The sequence below is a fragment of the Pinus tabuliformis genome, chromosome Q (assembly GCF_031772625.1).
Source record: "Pinus tabuliformis cultivar Carrire ecotype Pingquan chromosome Q, CPIR1, whole genome shotgun sequence".
NCBI classification, from domain to species: Eukaryota; Viridiplantae; Streptophyta; class Pinopsida; order Pinales; family Pinaceae; genus Pinus; species Pinus tabuliformis.
The window spans coordinates 9,865,512-9,887,530 of NC_142296.1; the positions used below are offsets into that span (position 1 = coordinate 9,865,512).

Consider the following 22,019-nt stretch of genomic DNA (forward strand, 5'->3'; position numbering starts at 1 on the left):
AACACTTCATCCTTCTTTTTCAAGAAGTATATCCAAGTCTTTCGAGAATGGTCATCTGTAAAAGTGAGATAATATGAGTATCCTCCCAAGGAGTTCACAGGCATCATACTTGATATGTCTGAGTGAACTAGTTGTAATATATCAGAGGTCTTGCTTTCACTTGAAGGGAATGGTCCCCTTTTTGAGCTTTCCTTCGGCACATCCCGGACATACACCTTCTTTCTCTACTTGGAATTCAGGCATCCCTGTTACCATCTGTCTTACATCGGGTAGAGCTTTGTAATGAAGGTGGGCAAACCTCCGATGCCAAAGTTCGGACTGAAGCGTTGTGTCACAAGACATGACACCTAGCAGACTTCCACCGACTTGATATAAAGAATCAACTCGAAACCCAAGAGTGAAAGCATCTTTAACATTATTTTTCCATATGCGTACCTTATCATCGCTGAAGGTTACCTTATAGCCTTTGTCTTCCATTGCCGAGATGCATACCAGGTTCTTTTTGAGATCAGGTACATATAATACATCTTGTAAGTGAATCGTATTACCTTGATTCAGTTTAAGAGAAACATTGCCTACACCTTTCACTGGGTATTTCATGTCATCTCCAAGGACAATTTCCAGGTTAGTTTCTTTCTCTACCAGATTATAGAGTACTTCTTTGTAACCAGTGAAGTGTCTTGAGGCACCACTATCAATGAGCCAAATTCCCATTGAGTCCGAAGGAGCGGAGGTAGATAGAGCAGCTGGTAGATAATATTCAGCCTACTTATCGTCAACAATGTTAGATTCATACCTGGAATTTCTAGCCTTCTTGAATGGTTGCCCTCTTCCTTGATTTCCCGCATTCCTTTTTCCTTTGATGTTGAATTTTCCATTCCTTCGATTACCATGAGAGGGATTTTGATCATCATCACGGTGAGAGTCCTTTCTATCAGGGCATTCCCTTGCATAGTGACCTACTTTATTGCAAATGAAACATCGTCCTTTTCTTCCACCCTTAAATCCAGCCTTTCTTTTCGATTTAGACCCAGAATTTTTTCTTAGCATGAGAAGAAAAAGCAGCAGGAGGACCTTTAGGCAAGGGCATTTCCTGCTCTTCTACCCTTGTTTGTTCTTGAATGCATCTAGCCATTAATTCCTCGAAACTAGGAATTACATTATTGTTCAGAAGAGTAGTCCTGAACACATACCATTCAGATGGTAATCCTCCGAGAGTTGTGAGTGCCATTTCTCTGTCAGTAATGGTTTCCCCAATAGATAGGAGATCGTTCTTGATCTGGTGATTCTTAAGAAGTATGCTTGCATAATTTCATCTTTACCCTTCTTGATTTCCCTCAACTTATTTCTAAGAAACAAAACTTGATTTGCATCATTAACTTTAAATAAACTCACCAGTCTGTCGTAGATTTCCTTGGAGGTGTCTAGATCAGAGATGTAAGACACCAAGCGCTTGTCGATAGAGTCCTGGATGATCTTCTTTGTTTTGACTTCTCCATTTTTCCATTTGTTCCAGGCAGCAGCAGATGCATTTGATGAAGGCTCAACAATATTGCCTCTTACATGGTCCAGCACTCCTTGATCTTCAAGGGTTAGATCGATAGACATCTTCCATCCGTGATAGTCAGCTTTCTCACGGAGCTTGTCTTCGGCAGGAAAGAGTGTTGAGGACCCCATAGTTCTTTTAGGATAGTCTTGCCAATCTTCTCTTCAATGATTGCTCTTGCTCTTGCTCGGGCTTTGTCTTCACCTCAGCTCTGATACCATGTTAAATTATGGTATGTTCTATGCTTATAACAGTTTACTTCTTTTTCTTATTATATTCCACCAATTAGCAATCACATGTACATAAAGTAAAGTGCAGATAGAACATTAAACGATCGACAGAAAACAAGCCAAGACAAGAGACACAAGATGTGGCGGCTAGCCAGGGACAAACCCCACAATGTGTGGGGAAACCCTTTGATCAAATCTTCTTTTATCTTCAATAATTCAGCAGAGAGAAATAGTACAATAAATCTGATTCATATCAGCAGTAGCAAACCCTAGATCAGTAGCATCAGCATTAGCGGCTTCATTATCAAACTAGGGCAGACCATATCTCACAAATCGACAGTCGGATTGACTTCATTCCACCACCAAAAGTTTCGGCTTCCAGAGGAGGTTCAGATGAACCTACAGCGCAGTTCAGATGAGGAGATCTTCTAGGCCACGCAAATCAATCTTTACTTCTGTAGTTGTAGCTTCATTTTCAGCAGTTTCCGGCTTCAAACTAGGGCAGTCGATATCTTGCAAACCGTTCGTCGGATTGACTTCATTCCACCACCAAAAGTTGCGGCTTTCAAAGGAGGTTCAGATGAACCTACAACGCAGTTCCAAAGAGGAGAGCTTCTAGGCCACGCAAGTCAATGTTTACTTCTGCAGTTGCAGCTTCAAATTCAACAGCTTCCGGCTTCACATGTGTGAGAGAGAGAGACCCATTTCAGCGCAGTAGAGAAGATACTCATATCTGCGCAGTAGAGAGAGAGAGATGTGATGAGATGAGTGAGTCCAAATGAGGAAAAGTCCTCTTATATTTATTCACAACGTTGGTGGGTGAATAGATGCGACTGTTGGGCTTCTGAGCTTACATGAGTTGTAGGTCGGCTTGATAATAATTCCATAATCAAAATAAATTCATATCTACATGAATACTATCGGAATTGGATGATCTTTATATCAATCCTACACCTCTCGACGAGAGGAATCTAATAAAAATATTATTAGCCATGAATAAGATGACCCACATGAAGTTTTGCCCTGGTTGCCAATTTTAACATCATTAAATCTTCAGATCCTTTTATTTATGTGCTTTATTTGTCAGATCTAGCTATTTTAGAGTTTATTTTTTGCTATCCAAGAGCGGAGATGTCCTCACATTCTTTGGGCTAGTAGAGCTTGAAATTTTTATATATATTCTAACCCCTTTGTACATAAATCATTTTCCTCTTGTATATATTTAGACCTCCTCTCTATTTTTGCGCAAATTTGAAGGATGATCAAGGGTTTGGGTTTGAAGGTTTGTCTATAATTGTTTTGCAAGTGGATCCTTGAAGATTGAAGGAGATAGTCTGAATTCTTTTAACGCCTCCTTCTCCTTTGTTCGTGGATCAAAAACCTCACATAATCTCTTGCTCAAATCTTCTTCAAAAGGGCTAGACGGCTAGGGTTTTAGAGTGAATTTGAAGAGATCCATAGATCAAAATCTTTTTTGTGAAGCTGTCATCATTTTTGAAGCCCTTTTCTCCTAGCCGCAAGCATAGAAGAGGAGATCTCTTCCTCTTGTGCAAAAATTTCCTTTCTTTTGGACATTGGAACTTAAGCGAAAATTATCTCTTGAATAGAGAGCAAATTATTTTTGGAGGATTATCAAATTCCTTTGGAGGAATTTTCTCATTTGTAAATTTCACCATAAATTTGTAAATAATTTTCTTATTTTTCTTGGTTCTTTGAGGAAGGGTATTAGCTCATTGAAGCTCATTTTTTGTAAACCTTCCTCTAGATCTAAGCCCTCTCTTCTCTCTAAGAGGGTTTCAATTTGTAATAATAATAAAAGAGAATTTTCTTTGAGGGAGCTTGGGGTTTTCTCCCCTTGGTATCCCACCTCCTCATTTGGTAGGAGAACTTCTTGGATAGCTAGTCACTAACTCATTTCATTTTCTTTTGCTAGCTTAGTCATTAGATCTAAATCACTATCTTGTTCATTTTTGCATTGGTAGCTTAGATCATTTTCTTGCTAATTGGATCATTTAATTTCTAGATCTAGCCTCCAATTTTCATTGTGCAAGTAGTTTCAATCACTTGTTAGCTACTTGATCAAACTTATTTCTTGTGTTCATTGATTAATTTCATTGTTCACTTGTCTTATTGGCATTTTCATTGAAGTAGTTTTTAGCTTCTTGATCTAATTGTCATTTGCTTCATTGAGTAAATTGGATTTGCTTCATTGGTCATTTAACACTCTAAAATCGCTCTTTACTAATAAATTAATTTAATCATGCAAGTGGAATGATATTTTCTATTGATAAGCCTTAAGATATTTCACTTTTGAAGCACTTTGGTTTTAATTATCAAATCTCACGTGGAGCACTTGTGATAACTTAGATCTCAATTCTAGATTTGCATTTTAGATCTCTTAAATTAACCTCCAAGCATAAGCTTGGTTGATAGACATATAGGACAACCTTCCATAACTGTCATTCAATCTCCCTAAATTTGAGTTTGGAGCAAAGGTTAAAATGTGTGAACTCGCAGTACTCTTGTGGCCAAGCCCTTGTAGGAACAAAGTTATGCGGGTTGTATCAAAGTCCTAGGGGGGTATTGTTAATGAGGCCTTAGCCTCCTCACCTAGCTTTCTTGCAACAGCCTCAGTCCTTACCAAGTTGAAGGTATTGACGGAAAGTCAAACCTTAGATTAGGCATTAAATTAAAATTTACCAAGACCACTGAATTCACATGCACTCACATATTCCTTTGATTTTTTTTGCACTCAATTGGTTAATGTACAATTTAGATTGTGAGCAGTGAGCTTATCATTTACTTGTAAGTACCTCATACTCTTGTACTTGTCTATTTCATTACTAAGTTGCAGGAAACGTGGTCCTAGGGGTCGTTTCCTCTCGGGAAACGAAACGAAACCCGGAAACGCGTACCGTACGGCCTGGAAACGCGTTTCCGGCCGTACTGCCACGTTTCCCGAAACGGAAACGTGGCAGTACGGCCGGAAATGCGTTTCCAGGCCGTACGAGCCACGTTTCCCCAAATTTGTGTTGTTTTATTTTTTATTTTATTTTTTTTTTTAATTTGTTTTTAATTTTTTTTTAGGTTTCTGGGATGTTCTAGAAACCTATTCTAAAGTTATAAAAGAGCAGTTTGTCTCATTCTCTCATCACACTATTCAGCAAGTCGTTTCTCTTGGAGACTGGCAGTGGTTTCAGCTAGGGTGTTTTGAGCAGTGAGCAAAGTAGATTTCAGCAACAGGAGAAAGAGATTTCAGCAGCAAGAGAAAGAGATTTCAGCAGGAGATTTCAGTAGCAGCAGATTTGGCTCAGCTACAACCATATTTCTCTTCTCTTTTCTGGCATTTCGGTGTAGTCTCAGCCACAGATAATTAATTTGGGTGAGCATTGTACTGCTTCTATTTTTGATGAGGATTGTTATGATGAGGATTAGTCTTTTGTGACTTGTCTCTATAGTTCTTGCAGCCTTATAGTCTTTATTGTACTTGCAACCTCATATACTAATATAAGTAAAGGCTGATTTTGGATTTTCCTATATTTTTATTTTCATTATGTGATCATTCATGACTCATGAGTAAATGTGATGTAAATTTAATCTTAATGTTTAAATGTAATAAATTATAATCATATAATGTAAATGTATCATTCATCCTTTATGATTGCACATATATATAATAATAATTTTTAAATATTTTTAATATATATATATATATATATATATATATATATATTCGCGTTTCCCCGTTTCCAAAATTTGGGGAGGTTGCGTTTCGTTTCGCTTCCCGTTTCGGAAACTCGTTTCCGTTTCCCCGTTTCGTGCAACTTAGTTTCATTATCTTATAATTGAGCTTCTTTCATTTAAGTACAAGTATTACTTCTCTTTCATGTTCTATTCTATCTTGTAGCTCATATCTCAAATTGGTATATAATCTATTGTGGTTTGTTTCACTAACACTTATCTTGCAGCTTCCCATTCTTGTATCTTGAAAATCATATTTCATTGCAAGTATTGTGATTTTGATTTGAGCATATATTTCTTGCATGTTATATTTAAAGGCAGTGGTCTCTTACAATTTGTCTTGCCGGATATCTTGTTGACTTAATTGAATTTGTATTGTTGATGTTTATATGCTCATAAACATTTATACTTGCTAAATCAATTTCTATTTTTCAAGTTATATTGAATAGTGAATGTCTTACTAAGCATCTCCTAGAACTTGTTATCTCCAACAAGTTAGCCTTTAGATTTCTTTATTAGGGACCACCCCCCTTAGATTAGCTAGGAAAGAGCTTAACAGAGAGAGTTGGGATCAGGTGACAGCCCATTCTCTGAGCATTTCACCTTTAAGGCCAGACCTAGTGGGATTGGGGAGTGATCAACAAGGCAAGCACATGTCAGAAGACTACTAAAGCAGCTAGCATAATCATCCAACCAAAGAGAAAGTGAGACTCCTCTAACCAAAAACCTCCATCAAATGATCCAGTGGTATGAAGAAAAGGGATTCCCTTAATATGTATGCCCCCAAGTTAGTCTAATGCTCCAAAGTACCTGCTGGAAATCTCCATCAATGTGACAAAAATCAATGTGGATCCTCGTACAATATGAGATGTAACATGTAGTATTGAACAAATTAATAGCTGGCTGAAACAAAGCAGAAGCTGGGTAATTGTCTTTCTTCTAAAAAAAGTGATAATATTTTGATGACCTAAGCAATTTTGTATTATATTCCCTGAGAATTGTTGAAAGTTTGGCTGGCAGTTTTTAACAAATACTTATCTGTTCTTTCAGAATCTGCTCGGTGTTGAGTGGCGTGTATGGTTAACAGATTTTCTCCTTTCTGATTATTTTGGTATGAGAAATTTTATCTTACGGCCTATATTTCAAGTGTAAAATTTGTGTGCATATTATTTTCATGATTTAATCTTTATTAGTATTATTTTGATGAACATCATTGTGTATCTTGTCCTGACACTTGTTATGGATCTGATAAAGCAAATAGGGCATATTTTGCTCTGAAGATGGAAGGAAAACTTGATAATCCTGATCAACGAATTTGTGAAGATGTGGCGAGCTTTGTTGGAAATGCTGTTGACATCATATCATTGACTTCAAGCAAAGTTCTCCATAGTTTTGCATTTGCAGGCGTATTGTGGTAAGAATGTTTTGAACAACTTGTGAAATTGAATAGTTGAAATTTATGTTTGAAATGCTTGGGATATTGTAGCTTTTCAATGTCTTATTCACAGTTGCATGGAAGAGTTCTGTTTACCATTCGAGCATTAATTACCCAACTCATATCTTGAAGATTTTCTGTATGATCAAACAAGGTCCATTGCACCAGAACTGGTTTATTTTCTTCTGTTATATTCAGTGGTTGGAACTTTCGTGACAATCCATATCTTTGGGAAGAAGATAATGCAGTTGAAGCTACAGGTACTTTGCTTTGTATTCATAATGGAAAGTTTTTAATTCGACTTTGGGACATATGTTTTCTTTCCTTATGCTTACTCAGAAATAGGTACTTAGATTTGGATCCTCAGTTAAATGATAACTTAAAGGTGATATTGAATAGTGCCATGATGTGTAGGCTGGGAACTAGAACATGAGTAGCATAAAGATTTATATAGGAATGTAGATTATCAAGCATCTGATTGATCCATTTGTGAAATAGTAATCGTGGTATATCCAGTGTCCACCTCTGTTTTAAAGGAAGCTTTGCTGGTTAAAAAGCTGTGGCTGTCATTAAGCTATTTGAAGCACAACTTATCATGTTTGTGCATGTTCTCTAGTACAAATAAATTAGTTCTGTTGAGCCTGATAAGGTTCTCTATATGTATGCAGAGCTTGCAGAAGGAGGCAGACTTCCGGTATTCATTGGTGAGAATTCGGGATAATGCAGAGTCCATTGCTTTCTATAGGGCTGAGAAGCATGAGTTACACTCCATCAAGGCAAGTTATAACTGTGCTTAATGCTTTATGGGCTTATAGTAGAGTTTTTGTAAGTTGCGTAAGAGGCTAGAAACTTCATTTTATTCTAAAGCTTTAATATTCTTCAGATTTGGTCATTTCTTTGAAAATGATTTAGAAACTTTTTCTGTGCTGTGTCATAGAGGTATTTTAGATCATTATATGACTTTCAAATGGAGCCTTAATGTTCTGTACAGTAATATCTTTGTCATTTGATTGTTTTGATACTCTGTTTAAAATTCTTTCACAGGGTTTTTTCTCAGCCTTAGTGAAAAATGCAAGAGAGTTCATAATCTGGAGCAGGCACCTGGCTCTGTTCAGCAATGCCTATGACTTTGTAGTGCTTATTGTTCCAAGCTTAATTATTGCTCCAAGATTCTTCAAAGGCGAGGTATATCAAGTAATTTACTGCAATGATCATTTTTCCAGTAAAATCTGAAGTATTCACTTGTATATGATCTTTTATATATCTTTTATCGGTTTTATGTGCAATGTTTGCTAAGAGCACATTAGTGACTTAGTTTTGAATCTTTTAGGTTGAGTTTGGCGTTGTGACTCAATCAGCATATGCATTCCGAAAAGTCTTGTCAGCTTTATCTGTCATCATACTAAAATTTGATAATTTCAGGTCAGTAGTTTCTACTTATCTTTTTTTTCTTTTGAAAAACGCACATCTTATATGAAAAAGGAGAATAATGAGATTACTATATCAATGAATGAAAACTACATTAATTTTTACAGATGACCAAAAATAGGTCAACGGGACTGGAAAGTACAGCCTGCTGAGGTGAATGGAAACATTGGTGGCTAAATAGGTCATAGCCAAGTCGATACACTTTCCTAACCAGTGTTGCAAGAGTCACCATTGGCAAACAATCTGTAGGGGTCATCAACTTGGGAAATTGACAAAATTGGGAAAAAAACGTCAAATTTTGCAAACACCCTAGATGACTGCTGTCCTAAGTTTTGCTTAATTAAATAAATCGGATTTGAACTTAATTAATCACAGAAATGAATGTCTCTGAAAATGCAACAATTACACATGGCTGGAAAAATGAACAACAGAAGCAATAAATGAATAACACGCATGCACAGTGATTTTTCTCTTCAAATCAGCTTATTATTCCAATGATCAAAGCTTACAAAGCACCGCTACTGCCCAGATTAGCACATCTCGCTAAAACCCTTACAAGACATTAAGGTGGTACCACATAGGACAAGTGTCCACTGTCATCTTGGCACGAGTCCCCACTCTTTAGGCAACTCCTACAAAGCCAAGGGAGGCTTCTCTACACTAAATATCCTCCAACATAGATTAGTAGACTAGTGCCTTATAGTATCTCTTAGGTGATTGTGATTTTGCTCACCAATAAAGTATCCAAAACACTTGGAGTATAAAAATATCCATTAGGGAAAAAAATAATAATATATTGACTAATGTATGAAGAATTGATATGATTTACAAATTAGGGCTCCATATATATACCCTATGTCACAGGGTTCGGCGAACCTGAAGGTTCAGGTTCGAAATTCGCCGAACCTGAATTTTTTTTTTGAAATTCGTTTAGGTTCGCCGAACCTAAAAGTCGAACCTGAACGAATTCGAACCTAATCGACCCTGATCGAACCTGATCGAACTTGAAAATCGAACCTGAAAAATCGAATTTGAAGATCGAACCTGAACGTACTTTAAGGCGAATTTCAGCGGTTTTTTTGAGGTTCGATGGTTTTTTTTTTGGCAGTTTTGGGTCGCACACCGGTTTTCTTCATCGCTTCCCAGCCTGTTTCTCATTCCGTTTACAATTATGTGTTAATAATTTCATTGCTGCGGCTGCCTAGCTGTTTCTCATTCCGTTTTTGTTCCCATTGTCATTCCCATTCCCCATTGGGACTACATTTATACACCACCATTCTTTTTTCTATGCATGAAATATGCAGGGAGGGGAGTGGCCCGTGGCCCGTGGGTACACGTTGCTTATCCGCCAAAACTCTGTAGTCATTTTTCTTGTTCTGTTTTGTTTCTTGTTATGTAACATGTTTATGTTTCCCGTCTCTGGTAACCGTAAAGTAGATTTCTTATCCTCCAAAACTCAATTTCATAGTTGTGTTGTATCATTGTATGCTGTAGGCTGTGACTCGGGAGGGAAGTGGTTCATGTTTCTTATTCCCCAACGCCCTTGAAGTCCTGTTTCTGGTTCTGTCAGTGTTCACTGTAGCCCTGGTAGATTTGAATTAAAATCCACACATTTAGATTTGCTTTTTCTTAGAAATCTGTTATCGGAAATTTAGTATTTTACATGTATGGAAAAACCTCAGCCCTGGCCCCTACCCAGAAGGTTCTTCTAGCCTTGAACCACGACAGGAGCCTCGTTTTTGGAGGAAACTTGCGTACCCTAAATAGCTTGCATTTTTTTGTGCCATTTATCTTAGTTATCATTGATCAACTTATCATTGAGAAGGCATTCCGAAAGCTAGGTTAACATCTTTTGAACTCTCAAAATCTCTTTAATTTCATTTGTAAATACTAGTTTATTCCATTTGGAAATACTCTTTTATGAAGCCTTTATTAAGCTGAAAACAACCTATATAGCATGAACAAGGGTGGGAGCTTCATTTTGAAGGAACCTTGGGCATCCCGATTCCCATATACCTGGACATTTTTATGTCATTTATGTTAGTTGTCAACTTGTACCTTGATGTTGTCTCTCAATTGATATGAAACTCTAACTGGCCTCTGTTTTGGTTTTCATATTCAACATTTATCTCATTTTTCCCAAGTTGTGAGCAAGATGTAACATTATCAACAAATTTATTCTGCACTTGCTTCTCAGTTTTCATATTCACACTGATATTTTTAACTTTTTGCTATAACATACCATTGTCTTCTCTATCTACCACATCTTCAGTCTTATTTACAAATTACAGGGGGGGCAGCCTCTTTGTCAATAAGATCATCTTCCACTGTGTCTAAAACCCAAAGATGCTACAATTTTGGGCAATTGCAAACAATCTTCTCCAACTCCCTGCTACCCATAACTTATAAGTTATAACAACATCGTTGAAGTTCAGCTCCATTAATTTATTGCAAACAGAATAGATTGTTGGCAGATACTCAAGAATAACTTCCCAAAATCTTGACAAATACTGTTTATGGATCGATTTTGAATTTTATATTATTTTATCATATATATATATATATATTGAAAAATATGTATAGTCGAACCTAATGCCGAACCTCATTCGAACCTGATCGGAAAATTCGAACCTGAATCGAACCTAATCGTTGTCGAACTCGAATTCGAACTCGAACCGTGTGACATAGTATATACCTAGGCGGAGTGCCCCTTCATTATTAGTCATGTCCTTTAATTATGCTAATTATTATTTAATTTTGAGTTATTTATTTGTATTATTTAATATATTTATGTTCATAACATTGTATTCCCCTTAAGCATGCTTTGTCCTCTAAAAATATTGATGAAAAGGCTTGATATATTTATCTGCATTATAATTTCTTCATCTTTTCCAATTCTTGTGTCATTTTCAATGATATAAGACAATATGAACTCCTGAGTGCCGAGCAAAATTGTCGAATTGAAAAATGATCTAACCATTCCAATTCGATTCTTTGAGGATCATTGTGCTTATAGGCTTCCCAAGATAAATTGTTACCATGAGTCTTATTTTTGCTAACATCAATATTTTTCAGAAAATAAGTCAGCTGTTTCCGTTCTGAATGATGCTGATATACTGACCAATTAAAGTATTTGCTTTTATGACGAGGATGTCGATCTGGTATTTTTGTAATATGATGTTCCTTTATTATGCTTGTAGCGTTTTCTCAAGTTATTTTTGGTATATGATCTTTTTAATGTATTGATGTTGCTAGATTGATTGTTGGATCTGTTAGAGCCTAGATTGACCTCAGGCTGAAGGAAGGCAATCCTAGGATAACCACAAACCAAGCTTAACCTGGTAGCTAGCCCTACCAAGTCAGGAGAGGGCTCTCTCCTTTATGAATCTCAGTCAAGATGACTGAATCAGATATGGATTTTAGGCTAGGTATAGTAGCTTTAGGGTTTTTGATTGATTTTGTTGGTTTTGTTGCTGGATTAAATGGAGCCAGGCAGTTTTGGGTTCGGGAAATTAAGTCAGGATGCAGGGTGTTCTATGGGGTAGGGTAGGTAGGTGCTTTGGCACTTGAAATTGAGTGAGATGAGAGGTCTAAGACTGGTGAGGAGCTGAGGAGGGAATGTGAAGATCATGTATCCTTCTCAAACAGTAGAAAACATAGAAAATTGGATGGCTTCCCAAGGCAGAGCACTGTAAACAATGAATTCCACCTATCTATCTTGATATCATTCAGTTAGAAGCAATGAATTAGATTGTAGCATACATAAAACATGTGAAAAACTGATAACAGAAGAAGGAACTATGCAAAAACACCATACCACAAGTATCCCATAAAAATAGTTGCAAATCCTGGTTTATTTCCTTGCCAAACTGCTGATAAAGGTGTACAATGTAGCTCAGAGCATCCAAGAGAGTCCAACCTTTGCTAATGACAGAAAAAATACATAATATAGACATCAAACCACCTATGCTAGCCATTAGGGGTCGAATCCAAGAGAAAATGAGTTGTTACAACCATTTCCAAATAGGGAATAGGAATATAGGCAGTGGAACAACTTGCCTCTATAAGCATGGAAACTGATTCATTGACCCCCAAACCACCTCAAACTGATGAATCTACCCTCTAAGATCATTTCACTATTACATTTACATACCAAGGCATTAATTACAATCATAAAATCATCCATGAAGAGAGAGAAAGTCAACTTGCAGTGAAAGTAGGCGAAAATTTGATTTTCTGGCAAACTGGCCCAATGCGCAGTGCCACTGGCCAGATGCGCAACGCCGCTTTCCACCCACTTTTGGAGGCCTTCCCCTTAGCCAAATTGAGCCCAAGATAGCTCATTGGAAAGGTCTTCCTGTCTAGTTTCTGGAACATCTTGAATTTTTGCATTTGGAGGTCATTTGCCCCCTCAAAGTGAAATCTCCCAAGGCTGCTTCTATGTGTCCAAAAAGAGGCAGAGAGGTCATTTTTTGGTAGTTTTTTGACCTTTTGGTGACCTAGTTTTGCTCCAAAATTGCTGAAATTTTTTGGGTTTGATGCTCTCATCATGCTGAATCCAAATATATAAGCCTTTCCTCCAAAAAGTTCTCCAGGGAAAAGCGCAGCGCCACCGGGGCCAATTTTCTGTGTTTGAAAATTAAAATTTGAAAAATGCAAAATTTTCCCAAATTTGGCACAAGGCACCATCATCAACTGCTTTGATGGGCTAGGGAGGCTTCAGCCAAGATTTTCAATTTGTCTTGCTCTTTTTTGCTCTCTAAGGCCTTTCTCAACCTAGCCTTAAGCTTCCTGATTCTCATATTGCAAATTTTGTTTCGAGTCATATAATGATATGACATGTGCCGGAGCATTCTATTGTCCCTATTGGCCTTGTTGATCAGTCCTTCAAGATGCAAGTTGACCCTCTCAAGCCAAGTTTCTCGATCATGTTCAATCTCTTGCTTAATGGGAGTCAAAGTGACAGGATGCTTTTTGTCACTTTGCCTTTACAGTTTCAACATTTCAAGTTCCATTAGGCCCTGCATATCCTCCAACTATTTGTTCTCTTGCTCTAGATATGTGACAATATATATAGCCCTTGCCAAGCTATCCATCAGCATCTGAATGTGTTCATCCTTCTCCTTCAAAAGCATGTTTTGAGATGAAGTTTCAGTTTGAATTTCAAGATCAATGACCTCTACTCCATGATGAGTCTGGTGCTGTGGCTCATCATCATGCTCTTCTAGCTGAAATTCTCTTTCTTGTTCATCATCTAGATCATCCTTGTGCATCTTCTCTTTGCCTTTGCTTTTTTGTGGCTGTGAACACTTGTGGTTATATATGGACAATAGTGAATAATATAGTGAAAAAAGGGTGGAGGAATGGAGTGGTCAGAGTGGAGGAAGGAGTATGTGAGAGTATGATGTGTAAATAGGGTTTAGGGAGTGTGAATAGGGTTTGTAGGGTTTGGGGAGAGTGTAAGTGGGAATGGGAAAAAGGTATGAGGGGAATGGGATTTAGGAAATATGTAAATGGGAATGGGATTTAGTTTAGGGAATAATGGCAAGTAGATAGGGCTTGTATAATACTTGTGAAATGAGGAAAAGGGTTTCACCCTAGAAGCTAGGGTTTGATACTAAGAATGCACAACACCAAAATTTGGTAAACAAAACCTTGATTCACAAGCTATGACAAGTATACTTACTTGAAAGAGAGAGCATTTGAAGATTTTGAGGTGATCACACAGGTGCGCAACGCCTCCCTAGATGTGCAGCGCCTGTGCAAATTTACAAAGGAAAACACTGCCAGGTGCGCAGCGCCAACTCAGATGCGCAACACCTTTCTGTAGACCACTTTTGAAGGCCTTCCTGGTGTCCAAATTGGGCGCGGGATAGTTCGTTGGAAAGCTTGTTGAGTCTACTTTCCAGAACATATTGAATTTTTTTAATCTGGAGTTCATTTGCCTTGTCAAAAGTCCAATATCCCAAGACTGGTCAAAATGTGTAGAATGAGGCTGCCAAAATGCATAGTGCTGTTGCAGTCAACTTTTGAAGGTCTTCCTCAACTCCAAATTGAGCTCATGATAGCTCATTGGAAAGCTATTTGTGTCTAGTTATCATTTGACTCATCAAGCAAGTCATTTGGTCATTTCATCTAGGAGAAAAATTGATTTTACCAAGGTCACTCCAGAGGTGCATCAACCCTCCTGAGGCAAATGATGTTTTCGACATTTCTCCAAAACCATGAAACTTGTGTAAAAACTGAAAGAGGTTTTTCTTCTTGGGTCAATGATGGACAAAAACCTCTCTCACTTTTGTCAAATTCATCTTCTATTTCTCAGAAACATCATTTGAATAAAACCTATCCCAATATGTGGAACAGGGGATTTGTAGAAATGAAGGGAAATGAAGGGGATAAGGGGCTTCTAAATTATTGAGAAAATTTTGGAAAATAGAGAGGGATGTTAGGAAGCAGGGGAAAGTGGAATTTCGAATATTGAGTGAGGGGAAGGGGTCCGAAAGGGCAAAACACAGGCCTAGCCTAGCAAATTGTCAAATTATAGCAATAAGCTAGGGTTTGTGGGAAAATGATGAATTTGAGGGATATCAGTGATGGGAAGTGTTTAAGAAAGTATATTAAGTAGAGGGGAAGGCGTATGACCATCAAGATACAAGCTTTGTTTATGATTTGACCATCCAAGAAAAATTACCTTCAAAACCCTAGGAGAGGGAAATGAGCCCTACCTAAGCACAATTGAAGCACGAACAAGGTGTAAAATGACACATTGGAACATGAAATGATGATTACAACTCTTTGAATGATGGTACACTCAGCCGAATGGTGACATGGACCGACACTCAGAAAACTTTGGAAGGAGTGAAAACAATCCTAGACCTAATACCTAGTGACCAAATTTTACTTGAAGACTCACTGAAATGACAAAATTTGACTTTGACACCCTATGACCACTTTGTAAGAGCATGTTTGATCGTTGGTGGAAGGCTTCAAAGACGGACACTAACATTGGCTCCATTGGGGATGGTAGCTCCTTGGAGGTGCCAAGAACACCGTAGACCTAGTAGCCTTATCCATTGGGCATGGAGTCAAAAAAATAAAAAAATCAAACTGAAATGCATGACTGAAAACTGACGACTTGACGACACAAACTAACTCTGAAACTGACTGAACCATGCTCACTTCTGTGAGCTTATTAATCACACCCTACTCTAAGTGATCCATTCCTCACCTGATCAAGTGAAATGAAACAACCAATGCAACCAAGTAAGCATTCTGGCTGCTATTTGAATTCTCCGCAAGTGCTTGTTTATGAGAAAGAAGAGAAAACTACTGCAATGCAACTCCCATGAAAACTTGTAAACAGATCCAAATTTTCCCAGATTGAATAATATGGATTCTCTATCTGACTCCAAAAATACTGCATAAGGTTCTTGAAATTCAAGTGCACTGGGGCTTGGCTCATCCAATGGATTACTTTTCTTCTCCTCATACCATGAATGCAAACTTTCATCTGAGCTTTGTGACGAGACTCCTGCTGAAAATGACAAAGAAACCGGCTGCCGGATCAAGTTTGTATCAATACTTTTTCCAAGCTCACAGTTAGCTAATGGAGAAGGACTTTGACTGTAGACATCATCCAACACATCAGCTATTGGATCGTGAAAAACTTGAAAAGATTGTTGCAACCCATTTTCTATTGGTTCCAATGAGATTGCATGATTTTCTACAGGCTGCTCATTTGAAGATATATTATGCGAAATTCCCTTGAAAAACTGAAATGATTCAAAACAGAATGGTACAGAATCATCTTGCATCATTTGATCATATGTTCCAGCTTCCAAGTTTTCATCTACAACTTGACAATCAATGGCATTCGGGGGCTGCAAATCTAGATATGAAAAGTCTTGAACAAGGATTTCATTACCCTCTAGATGGTCAAGATCGAACTTATCGACAGTTGATTTCTGATTGCACGAAAGTTGTCTCTGATGAATTGAAATGAAGTAAAACAAAAAGGCAAAGATCCTTTACTTCAAAATTTTCTGCACTTTCCTCACTTCCATAGCTGATATGCAACAACTGATCATTGTATTCGAGCTGAAAGTTAACTTGCTCCTTCCACAAACTAGCTGCTGATTTGTCTGCAAGATTAGCTTCTGTTTGGAGAACATAATCATCATCATACTGATCAAACTTAGGGAAATCATCAATATAAAACACATCATCAAGCAGACATGTCAGGTCAACAGCTCTCTCTTCTCCAAGATGATCTATAAAACAATTATTATCAGATCTATGACAATTGGGATAAGAAATTAAATAGTTTGGATGAGCCACTTGTTCTTCTTCAATCAGCGAGCCATGGTCTTGAACATCATACTCATTCGTTGTGGTGATCTTTTGCATCATCTCTTCCACTGCACTTTTCAAAATGTCGAGCTTTACCTCTAAAGATGTCGATTCCTCTGGATCTATGTTCTTCCTCTCTTCTTCCTTCAACTTTGCCCTCCTGATCAGCAAATTAGCCTCTACATCTACTGCACTGTTCTGCATCTCTTCAAGTGTTGCAAGGTTCTTTTCCCTCCGCTGAAACTCCATTTCCGAATCAAAGGCATCCGGGTAGTGCAAGAGAGCGGATCCAGGAGGAGGTCTTATATTAACAGGCATCGAATAATAAACTTGGTTAAATCTGGCAGAAAACTATTGTACTGTCTCCCCTGGCTGTCTTTTCAGCTGGTTATACTCTTTTAGAATCAAGAAAGGGTTCTATTTGATCACCCACTTGTTGAGGAAAACTTTGACGAACTGCTGGAAATCTGAGATGCTTACATCAGGCAGGGTTTTGAACCAACTCTTGACTTTGCCTTGCAAAGAAAGAGCAAAAAGCCTAACACTGACATCTACTTCATCAATTTCAAAAAGGTCAAGAAAAGACTCAAAATTCGGTACATGTCTATCAGCAGTGATGTTGTCACATTCACCATCAAATATTCGTAGATATAGGTAATGATTTTTAGGGAAAGCATGGGATATGGGAGGTAAAATCAGAGGCTTGTATCTATCTGGAATTTTACAAGGTATGGGAATATGTACAGAAGCTGTAGAATCAGTCTTGGTCTCTTTAGGCTCATCAGTTTGACGATGTTCATCACAAGATTTGGAAGAAGGGTCTTGATCAAGATCAAAGGTATGCGAATGTTTTGTATTCACAATCTTTAAAGGGAAAGAATCAAATGCAGGTCTAGGATCTTTTCTCAAATACAATATACTTTGTAAAGACTTCTTGACATTCTCGGGAAAAGAGAAGAAATAATTTATAACAAAGAACATAATGTTTTGGATGAAATTCCAACTTGAATACCTGATCTCTCCATATTGTCCTTTCATGCTTTTGCTGGTTGGGTTCATCCTCCAGTGGAGTCCTTGGATCTGATCTCGAAACTGATTTGGAGTCGCCTGGTGAATGATTTCAGCCTTTAGGGTCTGATCGTTGTCCACCATCAACAATCAGATCTAAACTTGATACATTTTGCTGAGGAACATAAAACTACGTCCCTAGTTTGGTCGCCACTATGTTAGAGCCTAGATTGACCTTAGGCTGAAGGAAGACAATCCTAGGATAACCACAAACCAAACTTAACCTGGTAGCTAGTCCTACCAGGTCGGGAGAGGGATCTCTCCTTTATGAATCTCAGTCAAGATGACTGAATCAGATATGGATTTTAGGCTAGGTATAGTAGCTCTAGGGTTTTTGATTGATTTTGTTGGTTTTGTCGCTGGATCAAATGGAGCCAGGCAGTTTTGAGTCTGGGAAATTAAGTCAGGATGCAGGGTGTTCTATGGGGCAGGGTAGGTAGGTGCTTTGCCACTTGAAATTGAGTGAGATGAGAGGTCTAAGACTGGTGAGGAGCTGAGGAGGGCATGTGAAGATCATGTATCCTTCTCAAACAGTAGAAAACATAGAAAATTGAACGGTTTCCCAAGGCAGAGCACTGTAAACAATGAATTCCACCTATCTATCTTGCTATCGTTCAGCTAGAAGCAATGAATTAGATTGTGGCATACATAAAACATGTGAAAAACTGATAACAGAAGAATAAACTATGCAAAAACACCATACCACAAGTATCCCATAAAAATAGCTGCAAATGGTTAGAGGAATGACAAGTAATGCAGGTCATCAAGGAAACGATCGACTCTTCAGAGAAAGCAAGGAACCCTAGGTATGAAGAATCAAATGTTGTTTCTGATAAGATAAAGAAGCGCGATCTTGTATTGGCCCTCTCCTTCAGACTCTTTGGGAATCTGGCTTATCGATTATAGTGCTTCAAGGCACTTCATTAGATAGAAGGGTGCTCTCTCTAATTTGGTAGAGATGGAAACAATTGGGGATTATACTTGGAGCCGATGCCACCTATCCCGGAAAGGCTGTAGGGAATGTTATCCCTCAATTGAATGAGGGTAACTCAATTCATTTACAGAATCTCTTTTATGTACCTGATCACAAGAAGAACTTGGTGTCCATTTCGGCAATGGAAGTCAAAGGTTACAGGGTGGCATTCATCGATGGAAAGGTACGTGTTTGAAAATGAAATTTTCAAAGATGCTTTTACTGATGGGTTCAGGGTTGGCAGTTTGTGTCAAGTTGCAGGATGGTCCATTGGGGATCATGACATATCTCATCTATAACACCTGAGATCTACTTTATGAGGCCCTAACCGATGTGAGTCAGATGGTGACTCGGATACTTAAATTCAAGAAGAGCATGAAGGTACATGTCTGACCTCTCATACGAGCACCTTTTGAGAAATGACCTATTTCAGACAGGTGCAGACCCTCTCACTTGCAGAAGTAAGAGGGAGTTGGATTCCAAATATGGAATGGTAAACTGCAAGCCCGTGACTACCTCGAGGACCTTAACTTTCAGAAGTTATATGGTGGTGATGTCGGATCAGATTTGGGAAATGCCTCTGAGTTTCATAAACTCATATGCATTGATGTTCTTGGTGAACTTCCGTCCATATATATGCTTTGTAGTTAGCATGGTGAGCTCATATTTGGTTGAGCCTCACTAGATTGGTGCCAAGAATCTTCTGAGATATCTTCTGGGCACAATCTCTCATGGATTGAGATACACTGCCGGAAATATGAAACTGCATGATTATTCGAATGCTGACTAGGCAGGCAGTGTGGAGGATCGCTAGAGCACTTCTCAATGTTGGTTCTGTCTAGATTCTACTTCGATATCATGGATGAGCAGGAAACAGAAGTCGGTTGCTATAAGCACCGCCGAGACCGAATATATAGCTATGAGTATGATCTCGTGTGAAGCTGCCTGGTTGTGGAACCTCATCAGTGAGCTTACACATGATGAATACCACTGTGATCCTTTGAGACAACCAGGGGGGGATTCGATTATTGAGGAATCCCATATTTGATGATTGCTCCAGCAGATACTACCTTATCTGGGATATGGTAAGTCGATGAACGAGGAGGCTCCATCACATTGATACTCTTGTGCAAGTCGTAGACACTTTGTCAAAGCCCCAGGGAAAGGTCAAATCTGTGATTTTCCCGAACGACATGGAGTCATTGAGAGACCTTCATATAAGGGTCCTACATGTTGCATGCACTGAGCCCCGGAAGCTCTGGGGGGCTTGGAGTACTTATTGGAACGACATACGACCACAGGGCGACTCACCCTCCCTTGGTGGTGTGCTATGTACAGGGTGACAGGTTCAACCTTTCCCTATGATACCTTGTGGCGACTATGGAACAGGATGATTAGTTCTCCTGTGGGCCGAGATGATTAGTTCTCCCATGGCAACTATGGAACAGGATGATTAGTTCTCCTGTGGGCCAGGATGATTAGTTCTCCTGTGGCGACTGTGGGCCAGGATGATTAGTTCTCCTGTGGCGATCAATGGACAGGATGATTCGTTCTCCTATGGATAGGATGATTAGTTCTCCTGTCAAGTCATCATACCCATGCAGTCTGGGACTCATGGGAAGTACCTCTCATCTGATCAATGAGCAGGGAAATGGGGTTAGGGACCATAGTAGTACCATCGATGGACGCATCGTTGTATCTATCGTACTCCCTATGCTAGGATGACCTCCATTGATCTGGGATTAGTATGAGTGGTTTGAGACACTCTCTTGTGATATTGATCTGGGATCAATAAAACTGACTTCGGGTCAGTAGAGAATGGTATGAGACATTCTCAATCAATTCTTCTTCTTCATGGTTCAGCGGAGCAGAGCAGTGCAGGGCATTGATGGCAGAGATAGTACAGTCGGACATATGGATCAGCGGATGGAGTTCTCCCTAGTTGAGAGGGAGTGTTAAAATTGGCAACTAGGGCCAAACTCCATGTGGGTCATCTTATTAATGGCAGCTGATATTTTTCTTGGATCCCTCTCATCAAGAGATGTAGGATTGATCTAAAGATTATCTGATTCCGATAAGTATTCATGGAGATATGAATTTATTTGTGTTATGGGACAATTCGTCAAGGTCAGCCAGCAACTAAACTGCCCCCACTTGTGCTCCGCGTTTTGGTATAAATACAAGTGCATTGCAAGTCATTTGAACACAACTCTCTTGAGATTTCTTCTTCTCCACTTGTTTTGGGTTTTAGTGGAAAGAAGAATCTCTAAGGGAAAAACGCAGTCCTAGAGGATGATGCCACAGCCGCAGAAGTTGGTCTAGCCGCAGTCCAAGAAGGAGATCTAGCACAGTGAAGGAGGCCTAACAGCTGACCCTAATGCAGTCCTATCATGCCCTAGCCGTAGGTGTTATCATGCCCTAGCTGAACGCAACCATGCCCTAATCCTATACACTGTTTTGAAAGGGTTTGAGACAGCCCTTGGACGCAGCAAAAAGGGATGCCCTAACTGCAGTCAAAAGAGGCTCCTAGCCACAGAAAAAGACAGATCATTGAAGGGAGATCTATCCACGTTTAGAGGAGCTTATATACACAGCCTAAAGAGGCTCCTATATGCTGCCCAAACCTTCCCTAATCTGCAGCCTAAAGAAAGTCCTATTCGCAGTCTAGAGAGACCTAATCCAAGGTCATCCATCCACAGTCTAAAGACCCTATTTCGTTGTCCAAAAGGAAGCCCTAGCTACAGCAAGGAAAGGACTGGACAGCATGGACATTTGAGGGCTATTTCAGGGGTCTGTTTAGAGGATAGTATGACTGATTGGAGGAGGCCGAGACAAGGAGGGTTTGTTGGAAGGTACAGCTACTGTTTGAGGGTGACAAGTCCATACATTAGGCCTGAATCTGCCCTAAAGGAACAGCCTGACAGCAACAGCTAGGAGTATTCAGCGTGGAGAAATAAGGCTGCTCTGAAGCTATTTCAGGAAGACAGTGAGGTTATTTAGGAGGGCAGAATTAGGGGAGCTTAGGATCAGATCCGTTGAGGTATCATTGGAGGATCAAGGATCATATTTGTGCTGCCTAGAAGCTACAGGAAGACTGTGTGTCAAGCCGCAGGCCATGACACCACAGTCAAGGATTTGATGACTGATAGATAGGACTGTCTTGACATAATGAAGGCTGCCCTATCTGCTGTTAATGCAACAAATAGATAATGATGGGCATCATGATGAAGTGTAGTGCAGCATTGATAA

At 39.0% G+C, this 22,019-nt stretch overlaps 1 protein-coding gene across 5 annotated transcripts in view; it reads left to right on the forward strand.

Moving 5' to 3' along the window:
* Window positions 1-22,019, forward strand: part of LOC149218011 (uncharacterized) — a 240,105-nt gene that overhangs the window by 213,056 nt on the left and 5,030 nt on the right. For all 5 annotated transcript variants that reach the window (XM_089383737.1, XM_089383736.1, XM_089383738.1 and 2 more), the window contains 6 exons: window positions 6,568-6,628; window positions 6,772-6,931; window positions 7,107-7,212; window positions 7,621-7,728; window positions 7,997-8,137; window positions 8,283-8,374. In XM_089383737.1, the coding sequence (XP_089239863.1) occupies window positions 6,568-6,628; window positions 6,772-6,931; window positions 7,107-7,212; window positions 7,621-7,728; window positions 7,997-8,137; window positions 8,283-8,374 (668 nt within the window). The remainder of the gene's footprint in view (window positions 1-6,567; window positions 6,629-6,771; window positions 6,932-7,106; window positions 7,213-7,620; window positions 7,729-7,996; window positions 8,138-8,282; window positions 8,375-22,019) is intronic.